The sequence below is a fragment of the Takifugu flavidus genome, chromosome 1, assembly GCF_003711565.1.
Source record: "Takifugu flavidus isolate HTHZ2018 chromosome 1, ASM371156v2, whole genome shotgun sequence".
Lineage (NCBI taxonomy): Eukaryota > Metazoa > Chordata > Actinopteri > Tetraodontiformes > Tetraodontidae > Takifugu > Takifugu flavidus.
This window is the reverse complement of record NC_079520.1, coordinates 25,859,886-25,872,373: the sequence shown is the minus strand read 5'-3', so window position 1 is coordinate 25,872,373 and position 12,488 is coordinate 25,859,886. Positions and strand designations below refer to the sequence as shown.

The 12,488-nt window shown below is 46.3% G+C and overlaps 1 protein-coding gene across 3 annotated transcripts; it reads left to right on the top strand.

The window, feature by feature from the left end:
• The first annotated feature begins 3,830 nt into the window (after nucleotides 1-3,830).
• On the top strand, nucleotides 3,831-11,460 carry kcnj16a (potassium inwardly rectifying channel subfamily J member 16a). Of its 3 annotated transcripts, none has more exons than XM_057042749.1 (2): nucleotides 3,831-3,984; nucleotides 9,787-11,460. In XM_057042749.1, exons 1-2 carry the CDS (start codon nucleotides 3,920-3,922, stop codon nucleotides 11,006-11,008), a joined length of 1,287 nt encoding a protein of 428 aa, XP_056898729.1. In that variant the 5' UTR covers nucleotides 3,831-3,919; the 3' UTR covers nucleotides 11,009-11,460. The 3 variants fall into 3 exon arrangements, with proteins under 3 accessions (XP_056898729.1, XP_056898740.1, XP_056898749.1); XM_057042760.1 differs by lacking the exon at nucleotides 3,831-3,984 and adding an exon at nucleotides 7,000-7,154 and having other exon boundaries at nucleotides 9,787-11,424; XM_057042769.1 differs by lacking the exon at nucleotides 3,831-3,984 and adding an exon at nucleotides 7,196-7,403 and having other exon boundaries at nucleotides 9,787-11,424.
• The last annotated feature ends 1,028 nt before the right edge of the window (nucleotides 11,461-12,488 follow it).

The window sequence follows — 12,488 nt, the reverse complement described above, 5'->3', positions numbered from 1 at the left end:
TCATTGGGAGGACACCAGAACAAGCAAACACACGTTTCCAGGCACCCTCAAGGACTTTACCTGGCTTTGCACGCATTTTCTGAGGGTAGATATCAAAAGTTACCGTCAACAGAGACCCTCCGTCATCCTAATCAACCCAGTGACAGAGAAGGACACAGAAGTCCAGTAGAAAATGGGAGCACATGCTGGTTTGAGACTGCGTGCTGCTTTTTATTCCCTCATTTCCTGCTTCGCCGTGGCCCCACACGCGGTGCCCCACCAGTTCTGACTGGATCTCACCTCGGAACGCATGAACCCAACGGGTGTGTAATATATTACTGGCAGAGACGGACGTTCAAAGGTTAAGAGCACGAGCTGGCGTTCTGTTCTACTTTTGCTACATCGGCGCTCTCAGGATGCTGGCACAGCGCCAGCACATTATGAGTTTCCGGCGAGGCTCGCCAGGGCGCCCGAACACGGAGTCGGGCCGGGCTGCACACTAGCGCTGACCGCCAACGTCACCGTTGAAGCCTGAACGGCTGACATCACCGCCTCAGCCTCCACAGGAAACTGGCCGGTTTAAGGTCGGAAACTTCTGTAGGTTAACGCAAAGAGAAAACAAACGGTTCATTTGTGAGGAGCAGCGGCTGCTCACGCCGAACTCTCCATCGGCTTCCTGCACGCTACGCTAACGTTATGCTAGGCGGTAATATTTGCATTTCCCATCAGCGTGAACTGGGATCCGTGCACCAACATCAGCGCGGACAGAGAAACATGCCTATAAGTAGAAATGATTTCATGATCGTGTGGCTGGGATTGAACCGGTGACTTTATCGACGTGGTATTTCTGCTGTTCGGCCTTCCCAACGCCAGAAAAACATAACAATGGTTCGGGCAAGCGGAGCTTTTAAATGCCTTTAATGAAGAAGGAAAAAAAATGGTTTAACCAATTCCCCAAAATCCACATCAAATCAAACAAGCCGACAGAACTCACACTTCAGAAAGCTCGTGTTCGTATAAAAAGAAATATGTTTTTCCATGTCACGTCTCATTTGCTTGTTCGGTAATCAAATTCAGCCCAACTTGGCCAAATAATTGAGTCCAGCCTGGAACTGAATTGATTTATACGCTGAAACATCTAAGGTCATTAAATAGTTGCTATTAAGCTACAACAGAAGGCAAGGATTTGGTTCAGATGGCCCGTACAAAGTCTTAGTGCGCACAATAACGTGTCTGCGGTCTAACAAGAAACACGAAGTAATAAGCTCTTTAAAATGGGACGAACGCGTTCTTCTTGCCTGCGGCACTGCTCCGCTTTGTTCTGGTGGGAGAGATTTATGGTTTGGTTGTTAGTTCAAAGCCACGGCTGTAAATTCTGCAGGGAGACGGGACAGGAAGAGTGGACTGTACCCTAACCCCGGCAGATTTAATACCAGAACTGGAAGTGTATGAGTAGAACTTTCCATATGGACAAGACGCACCAGCCGGGCTGATCCATCACAGGCTCAAGCCTCCTTCAAGAAGCTGCAGAAAATCAACTACATCCTCTACCTGGCAACACCCCGACGACAGCAACCAGAACCTGCTGGGTTCCTCAGGACACGACCCGCCGGAGGTTCCATCTCATCATATAAAGCCTTCAGCATCTGTTTGAGGCGTCGCCTATTAGAACACTTTCAGAACGTCTAGGTGTCATAAAGGCTAATAAGCGCCTCAAATGGTGCAAAGTCAGTGAAATATGGAGTGAGGTGAAAACAATCCTGCGCAAGCAAAGACCGGATAACGTGTGGATAACGTGGAGGGTGAGTGTGGGAAAATATCATGGAAAATATTAGCAAAACGGAAAATGTTACAGGTAGTTGGAATACAAGAGATATTATAACAATATAATGCATTCTGAGCTCGTGATGACAAATCCCCCAGAACAACATGAAATCTCACTCTTCAGAACACACACACACACACACACACACACACACACACACACACACACACACACACACACACACACACACACAGGATTGTTTCACTAACGAGCTGCTTTGGCTCCATTTGAGTTATGGGCATGAGGCGCGTTTCCACTGCAGGAACTCACGGGGCCGTTGGTCCGCGTCCTCCACAGTGAGAACCTCCATCAGGAACTTTCAAGGGGCCTAACCGAGTCCCCGCTTCAGGATAGGTCCTTAGATCGTCCCCAAAAAACTCCTGGGTGGGGCTTGAGGTTTACTCGGCGCCGATTGGGAGTAGGAAGTAATGGCAAGAAATCAGCGAAACGAGATTCTTCTGTAGACAAATTCTCCTCTCGTTCGTAGAGCCCACACGTATCCGCCTCAACTCCTTTTACGTTTACCTCCTTCCTCCTTGTTGTCTTCGTCCTTAGGATACTTGCGACTGTGACACTCATAACGTCACCGAGAGGTCCCACCCCGCATTGGAGATACGACCATCGTGGGAAACGATTCCAGTAAAGTTTGTGTCAACCTTAACAGGTCCAGTGTGTCAGATATGGTGCCATCTAGTGGTGAGAATGAAGAGCACAGGTACCGAGAGTGTGTCCTTCAGCTTTATTTCGCCGATACACAAACAAGAGAAGATGCGAATTAAAAATTTGGGACTGAAATTTGTTCATTTCGTGTCAACGTGGACATACGGAGAACAAAAGTGCGCAGGAAGGGGGTTGGGCTGTAGTCTCAGCCATTGCTGAAAATGAGGTTCTCTTCTGCGGCCCGGTTCCTGCGAGTCCAGTCCGAAGTGTCTTCGCTCCGCAGTTGGCTCACTCCCAGGGACGATCCTGGAGAAACCATTCCATGTCATCAGCAGACGGGAGGAGGTAATGAGGCTGTTTATTGTCACAGGTGGAACAGAGTGTCGCTGAGGTTGGAGGCCCAGCGGGAGGAACCAGCAGAGTTCAGAATGAAGCTCCATCCGGGCCGGGCCGGGCCTCAGACATGTGACTGCAGCACCGTCACTGACGACAACAATCACGTTTCCATTTCACAAGTCCAGCGCAGCAGAACTTTTTCAGACTTCCCTCATTTATCAAGGAAACACAATTAGCAAAACTAGCTTTTAGGATTCTTTTTGTGACCGTCACCAAAAAAAAGGATTATTTCCGTATAAAATCTGAACATGAAGGCGAGAGGCACGACATCACCAGGTTAGGGTGGCATCTTTTGAGTCTAAGCTAAATGCTAACCCCGCAATGCTAGCAGGACAGATTCTGGATGGTTGGAATGTGGGTAACAAACCCTTAGAATGTTAAGATTACAAATCTCTTTCATTCATCTTTCCAGGTGGTCAAGAGTCAACCACCCTCTCCCCTGATGGTAGTTACCGCAAATACGCCACATTGACACTCATTTTTGCTCTAAACAGTTGAGATTAAAGGAAGGCGAAGCTTCTCCACACCTGGACCCACCCACAACCCTCTGCCATCCCAGTCTGTGCCCATTTGGGCATTACGGAGGCTCCGCCCACCACTGCAACGCGGCAACCTTAGAACATCTTCAGCATCTACACGGCGGCTGTTCCACCTTGCCGTGGAGTCCAATTTCATTAGTCAATCACATTTTTGTTGGGGTTTGTCAGTAGTTGGCTCAAATCTAGGAGGGGGATTATCCGTCTCTCTGTGGTCTTCGGCCGAGGCCTCCAGCTGCTGTCAGAACATCTGCTTCGGGGTCGACAGAAGCTCCGATCGTGCCAACGTTGCACTTCAGCGGGTCCTCTTCCCCCCCGTGCATGTGCTCCGCGCCTTGATTGGCTGATTAACCGGCGCTATATTAATGATAATAGGACTTTAATCGTCGGGGATAAAGCTGCACTGGCTGATTTATGGCGTACTCGCAGCGGTTTTAACAGGTAAGACAAATGACTACTAAAACAGGACTTTGTCCCCACATACCGCTGGTTCAGTCATTTCTCAGCTGGAGTTTAATGTACAATGAAAGTCTCCGAGCACAAACTTTCAGCTGTGATGACCTCCCAGCCGGGACGCCGCTTTTTAAGGTAGGAGAATTTTTGCAGACCGGCCGCAGCATTTGAGGACGGACGTTCCTTCGGCTGTTAAAAGATTACAGAATCCATTTGTGGCTCCTGCAGAGATCAGTTTGTGAATGGGCCTCAGATCTTATGAAACTCTCATCTCTTGTAAAACGTTTGGCCGCGTTACTGTTTTACCTCAGCGGACTTTAAATCAAAGCGGGGGCCAGAGCTTTTCTCTGAGATGAGGCTCACTGGTCCGATGGGAAACCTCGCAGTCGCTGCCGGTGATTCAAAGCCGATGATATTTTTAGTGCAGCCGGAATGTGATTATTTAAACACCAGCACGTCCAAGTGATCTGAACGAGGGAATCGTTTGGGCCTTCGCGGCAGAGGACGCTACTTCTGGCAGACGTCGGGTTTCTTATGTTTCTTTAAAAGACATCATGTTGGGGGGGGGCGGGAAACGACGCCAGGGGAAACTGAACCAGAGTCGGGAGTGGAGACGAAACAAGCTGCATTTAAAGGTTAATATAGAGGGAGCTGTTTTTATTGGCTGTTTACACCGCCGCATTAATAGCCAGTAAACAGCACAACGTTTTTCTAGGTAATTCGCAGACACTTGTGATTTTATGGATTTATGGCACGATAAAGAGGGTTTACAAACCAATCTGTCATTAAAAGCAATTAACTTAACAGAGATGATAATTTTATGAAAGGGCGCGGTTAAATTAGCATGCTAGCGGCTGTAAAGAGTTTATGAAGCCATTACATGCGTGGCGATGCCGATGCAGGCCCTGCAGCGGCATCACACACTCTTATTTATCATTGTTCTGTAGCTGGAGGAAAAGAAAACAGGCTGGCCATAGTTCCTGGGGTCATTAAACAGGAGAGACGCAAAGAGCTGCAGTTTAATGTAGCAACACCACAGCTTTACAGTAAACAAATGGACTCAGGACTTCAGTCTGGAGGTAAAAGTTGCTCGGCGGTTGCAGATTTTCTGGCTAAAATGTATCCAAGTCTAAAACAGAAACTCTTGGCACCAATAATGAAAGGGCAATTAAAAAACAACAACAACCGGATTTAAAAAAATGCGCATCATGTGCTACGCTAGCTTAATACTAGCTGTTAAACACATTGGCAGCTTCCTACCGCCAAAATGTTTGTTTGCTTCTTCCGACTTTTCGGAGGAGTCACACTCATTTCACGCCAACCGCGCACAACTGCTGGAATACACACTACATGCATGCCAGCACTCGCAAACACACACGCTGCGCAGATGGCCGCGCGGACAAAGGTCACGCACGCATGCCGGACACAAATGTGGATCGGTGGGAAGCCGGGATTCCTGAGTGGACGCCTGGGACGATCCCAGCAGAGACGGGCGGTCCTGGAGGAGCCCAAGTGAAATGAGGGAGTTAAAAAAAAAAGCGGAAACAGTTTCTGCAAAACGTCTGCAACACCAAGCAGTTCTGATCGTAGCGCCGCGTACACACGTGACCAGGTGCAACGTATATCGATGAAGGAGCATAGCTCAGGTTTGGGCTTTGACCTTTACGTCACACTGAACGAACGTCTCCCAGGTTTTCATATTTAGAGGCAACGAAGGTGTTTTTGAGTAGAAGGGGTCAGAATTTGCGCAGAGAAAAAGTTAGCGGCGTTATTATTTTCGCTACCTCGGTTCACCTTTTCTATGATGCAACCTGTCCATCTGTTAAAGCCCCCTAAAAGCAAAGATTTGGACGGATGATTTTGCTTTTATTTGAAAATGTTTTGCTGTTTTTCCTGAAGTTCTGGAAGATGGAGTGCTCAGAGAGCCGCCAGTGTCGGCACTGGACGCCGTTAAATCTAAAGTTACGCTGTCTTGGCCCTAAGTTCAAACGTTTGACCAGACTTCTGTGCACAAACACTGCAGCTCATGGATTTTTGTGGATCATTTTTATTGGGAACAAATTATTTCTCCTTTCTTGGAAATGAGGTGATTTCTTATGGGTCCACATTTTGTTGAGACCCTCATTAACCCACCGAATGTGTGTACACGTAACACTTTGATGTTCACAAGGACGCGTTAGTTCACGTTTTAAAAATGCGGTCAGGTTCATAAACATAAAAACTGGCCGAGATTCATGGCGATTTGCTGTGAGGACCCCCCACTGTGCCCCAAATAATAAAGAAAAGCAGCGAGCCATTTCATGCGTTTTCTTACAAAAATACTTGCATTACGTAGCTTGCAGTGTAAATAAAGCACCGAATGCTGCTCGTCGTTACCTTACGGGGACGATTTTGTTGCTGCAAACATCTGCTTACACGCAACCTGAAACGGCACCTCGACCGTCCCGACAGTCAGAATTACCCAGGTGACCAAACTGAGTTGATTTCAAATGCTGTTCTTGGTGCTCATTTTAAGTAGCTTAGCCACAGTTACTTAATGACCTGTTAGCAAACGAACCCTCCATTGTCTGGACTGAAAAGCAGAACTCGGGTTACAGATGTGGTCTCGTATTAACCGTCAGTCTGTCCTCCATACTGCAATAACAATATGGACAAACAGATCTGGGATGGTGGAAACGGGAGACTGTCAGGTCAACGCAACTTTAGTGCCCTGCTGGTGCAGGTGTGTATTGTGTGAACAGTCTGTAGGCTGCTGGGTACTTGTATAACTCCGTTCTGTTGCTCCGTTAGCTCAGTTAGCGTGCTAACATTGACGCTGATGGGTTTGAACAGATCTGATGGCGAATGACTCCACGTGATCTCACTGGACCACCCCACCCGTTATCTGCTATTAGCTAAACAATCTGGGGGTTTCCCAAAAGAAACGGGCAGTTTTCAGGCAGTTTTCCTGACAAACTCAGGCGAGGCGACGGCAGGTGAAGTCTGGCGTACGACAAAAATGGCTGCAAACAACCTCATTTCAAATATGCCCCCTGACTCCTCATGAATACTAAACCTCTGATAGGATTGTGTAGGAGGAGATGCTAAATCTGCTCTCCAGTTTCCACACCAGTCACACCTCCACGTTCACCTGTGCGAAGGCTCACCTGTGCGAGAGGCCATGTGAGGCTGAGGGGAGGTGCTCAACTCTGATTGGCTGCCAGGTGACAATCTGTGACAGCGTTCAGCTCCAAAGTTGGATTTTTAATGCTGGTTCAGACGTTTCTGGAACAGATTGAAGAGGGAAAGGAGAGGTAGAAGTGAAGGTAGGACAATCTGAAATCTACTGTTTCAGCTCAGAATTTTTACCGTTGGACCAAAAAGATTCAGGCTCAAACCCTTGTGAAAAGATTTTTCCATGCCTGTGGTCCAAGTTAGAATGTTTTCATGGTCACAAACGATGCAGGATGTATTTTGCATTCTGAATAATGTAGTATATCAAATAGGTTAAGTCAAACGGGCTCTATGAAATCAGAAGCTGCAGGCTGACGGATAAAGATCTGAAACACACGAAGGTAGTGCTGAGCAAACAATCGGTAATCTGAGCTACAGTTTCAAGCACAGTAACTTAATCCTTAAATGGTTAAAGACGCGCAGCAGGACGTGATCTTGCAAACTAAAATCTGATCAAATATACCCAACTAAGGCTGACTGAAGAATACTTTTAAGAGGAATACCAGGCACAAATGATATTTATATCTACGCTCTACCTTACTTATGTTACTTTCCACCGTTTGCTGTGGTGAAATCTACGGGGGGGTGAAAAAAAACACCTTAAAAGGTGTTGATTTCTGAATATTTTCTGTATTTGATGAAAACAGCGTAAAGGTGCGCGGTGACACCACTGCTGACACAACAGATCAGCCTGTGTTTCATAAATACAGCTCTTATTGTTCTTCTAAACAAGAACACTCATTCTGAAGGTCAGGTCAGTCTTTAAAAACCTCCAAACTTTGACAACAAGAATGCCCGAACGGAAGAGGAGGGCAAAGGGCATTAATCATTTACGGTCCTTTTTTTTTTTTATTCAATGGTTTTAGGACCTGAGATGAGGCAGGAGTGTGACGTCGCATCGCACTCTTTGCGGCCATCAATCAAATTGTTGTCATGGCGACAGCTAATTACCAAAGACACATCGTACACACAGGATGGTGCAAACTAGGGGATTATCACGCACACTCAGTTAACTGGGTCCAATGTCCATTGTCAACTGTACACTTACGTAAATTGCCTGCTGAAGGAAGTTTAGCATCTAAAATCCGTTATAATCAAATAGATTAACTGTCCTCTAAGTATGCAAGTGTAGGAAGAACCCAAATCTGGGCTTTTCGAATATTTTGTACCCTTCCGGTATCGTGACCACGCCGTGGAGATAAGGAGTAATTGACAATGAATCCAAAATTGAGATGAAGCCCCACGTCTGGTTTCAAGTGCTTCATCTTGTGATTTCTGATGGAGCGAAACGTGGCACGTTCTGCTTCGTTTGCCACTTTGAATCTTGGATGAACCATTAACCTCCGTGAAGGGAAATCCAAAACTTATTCTGATTATATACAAAACGTCTGTTAAGTCGTACATAAAATCTGATAACCAGACCATAAAATAAAAAAAAAACCTTGTCCTGAAATAAAAACCATCAAAGGTTTAGAGGACAAGCAGCTTGTTAAGATGGAAATCTTCTGCAGCCTTGTGGTTTTGGAGGTCATTAGAGGTGGCAGAAAGCTTCCGGGCAGAGCAGAGACTGGCCACCCGTGTCCACGGTTCTGTTCCAGTGAACCACACACGAAGTGGCACAATGTCATTAGCAACAAGTGAGCATGTAATGGAGTGGTAAGTGCCCCAAGCAGGAGAGGAAACAAGCCGATTGCAACAAGTTGTTTGTAGAGGTCAATTGTGGTTTCAGACCTTTATTTAGAATGAGAGGATGAAAACGAGACTGGCACGGTTCTGTGAGAACCGTCGAGTTCAGAAATAGAAAGGTACCCTAGCTTTGTTCACCGTGGAAGCTTTAAAACATCAGGGTGCCTGGTGGTCCCACCAGTGGGATGTTTTTCATACAAAACAGTCTGACCGAAACAGGCAAATACCCTTTCTTTTCAGGACGGCTTGTCTCCTCCGGGTTTGACAAATCTGTCAGGGTGGAGCCGAAAACACCTGATTGGCCCTTAAAACTCTGTGGGAAGAATCTGTGGTCCCTAGCTGGAGAAGAATCAGAACTCGAGGAGAGCCTATATCACTCAGTCGGTTTCAAAAATGTGTCATATCTAAAATGGCGCTACCCCATTTCCACTAAACTCTCATTTACTGTTGTAAAAACAGTCTAAAGTGGTGCAGATTTTCAGAACCCTGATGGGGGTCAGAGATCAGCCAGATCTGGTCTCGTGTGTCGTGACCCGCGTCGCTCAGCTCGATCGGCTCTAAGTGATTTGGGACAGTCGAACTGTGCAGCCAGTCAGCCAGACTGACACAGATTTGGAGGTTAGGCAGTAAATTCTGGGAGGGATTCTGATCGAAAACGAATGAGGCCGAGAGCAAAGGATGCTGGGACTACACAAAAGAATGCTGGGACTACACAAAAGAATGCTGGGACTACACAAGGACAAGATTTTTTGGTTAAAAAAAAAAAGAGAGAGGATTGATGGTGAAATTTGCCCCTTGAGGGTACAAAAAAATACCAAAGGACGCACAGTAAAAATTTGATTCATTTTTGGCTGAAAGACAGATTAAATGTAAAATTTGTTGAGTGAATTCTGCAGCCAAACCTGAGGCCTTTTAACGTAATGTTTCATTTCGTAGAAAGCAGGTTCCCGATTATAGCGCCCCCTCCTGGTGACGTCTACCCCGTCGTCTAATACCACCATTACATTACTAAAAATATCCTTTTAATCTCTTTTCTAGGCTCTGGAAGATGCCTAAACAATATTCATCAGTGACAGCGACTGAAGACATCAGCGTCAAGACCGAGAATGGACTAAAACCCAAGAAAAACCTCTACATTCGCAAAGAGGGCAGCTCAAATGTGGTGTTCCGACATGTTCCTGAGGAGTGGTTGCTGTTCGTCACCGACATCTTTACCACGCTGGTGGAGATCAGATGGAGGGTGATGTTCCTGATTTTTGCCCTTTCTTACATCCTGTCGTGGCTTTTCTTTGGCGTCCTCTTCTGGGTGATTGCTCTTGCCCACAACGATATCAAAGACCACAACAATCAACCGTGTGTGTACGAGGTACGAAGCTTCACGGCCGCCTTCCTCTTCTCCCTTGAAACCCAAACCACTATTGGCTATGGTTTCAGAGGAATGTCAGAGAACTGCATGATCGCCATTGTCGTGGTCACCGTGCAGGACGTCATCAGCTGCTTCATCGACACGTTCGTTATCGGGATTGTCGTCGCCAAAATGGCCTCAGCCAGAAAGAGGGCGCAGACAGTGGGCTTTAGCAACTGCGCTGTCATCAACCTCCACGATGGCCACTTGTGTCTCTCCTGGAGGGTGGGGGACTTCCGACAGCACCATCTGGTGGAGGGGACGGCTCAAGCCCAAATCGTCCGCTCCACAGTGTACGCGTCGGGAAAAATGGACCTGAGCTTTGAAGATCTAGTCATACAGCAGAGGGATATCGTCCTGGCCACACCCACCACCATCTTCCATAAGATTGAACCTGGCAGCCCTTTTTACAAGATGAGGTTAGTGGATCTACGGAAAGAGGACTTTGAGCTGGTGGTGTCGTTCACCTACACAGACGATTACACGGGTACGCTGCATCAGACCCGGACTTCCTACACTCCCAGTGACATTCTCTGGGGTCAGCTGTTCCAGGAGATGATCCGAACCAGCAGGAGGTGCTATCGGGTGGATTACGCCTTGTTCAATCACACCGCCAGAGTGCTGGTGCCCGAGGGCAGCGCTGAGGAATACGAACTGAAGAAGCAAGTACGGGCCACTCCGAGACAATCGCCACGACATTCACCGAGAGCTTCTCCGCGCCCGTCTCCAAGACCGCAAATAAAAGATCATCACGGGAACCTTCTGAAGCCCCCCACAATTACTGTGGAGCTCATGAAGGACAGTCGCCCAGAACCAACAAACGAGCAACAGTCTGCCAGCCGAAGAGAAGAATAATAGATGGAACATCAGAAGCTGCGCACTCGACCACTTCAGCTAAAGTCAGACGCTGACAGAGCAGGGGAGCTCCAGCTGAAGATGAAGGGCAGAGATGGGGGCGGAGCTAAATTAGCATAGAAGTAGACTGATTAAATAGACTGCGATTGCACAACCAACCATCTGAAAAAAAACAAAAAACGCCGCCAACAGTATGACAGAAGTCTCACGGCTGATTAAACAAAAGTATAAAGATAATATTACACATTTTGTGATGCTTCTGGTGGTGGAATCCTTTCTTTCCTTCTTTTCTATGACCAGGTTGTTTTCAAGCATGTTTCAGGTTGTTTTGCAGTGATTATGATATTACTATTATTGAGAGATGTAACAAAGATAGTAGTTAAAAACAATAAAGTTATGTCTGACTGTCAAGTTGACACTCAGTTAGATTATTATTTCACAAATTCTTCAAACAGATTCAGGTTTCAATGCTTCGATTTCTGTGTTTAAAGATGTGGCTGGGGAAAAAAATGAGAAGAATCCAAAGAAGAAAATGGAGGGTTGACAGAAATAAGAGTGTTTGTCTTTCAGTGGGATTAAGACAAATTGCAAAATGGACATGGATGAAAAGGTCTTGACTCATAAGATCCTGGATCCAAGGACTTTTAAAGGATCCTTTAACATTTGGCTTCATTTTGATCATCTGGCTTCTGTGATGTTTAAAGATCGTAAAACTAAACGTAAAGTTACATACAACATACATGTTGTCCCTAAAAATAGTGTAAGGTGAAAGTCAGGTCTGCAGGTCTCTGATGTTGACCAACAGTAACAGCAGGGAGCTGCGATGAGCCTTAAATGTCCCGGAACACTGCACACACTTTTCCTCCAGAGGCTGCAGTCAGACAAGTTTAACCAGCAGTTCAGATTCACTGAACTCCTCCTTTTCCCTCGGCTGCTTGCTTGCCGTGCGTGCGTGCGTGCATGTTGCTTATTCCTGTCAGCAGCTACCACGCAGCATGCAACACACTTATTGCTGGAAATTGGGCATGGAAAAGCAAACACACACACACACACAGGTGGTTCAGTCTAAATATATGTGCAGCTATAAATATTCAACACTAAAAATAAAAGCCGGCGCAGTTTGATGGGCAGACTAAGAAACGTGCAGCCGGAGGTTCATGTTTGTCACGCAGGAAGATGATTTAGTCAAGAGGTTTTAGGGACCCGAGCATGACCTAAAATTATAGAGCAACAGATGCATAGTCCAAACATCCGAAGCAACCTGATAGCTCAGTGGAGAAAGACAGTCATATCATAATACAGGCATGTCGGGCTCTTACCGAGTGAGTCATTTTTTCCGATAGAACACATTTTCCATACCCACATAAAAAATAATAATAATAACATGTATAAAAACAACAAACATCTCTATACATGGCAGAGGGCGCAGGTGATGAAGAGCACAAAATTGGTGTTATTAAAAAAAGTTAATTTCAACCTT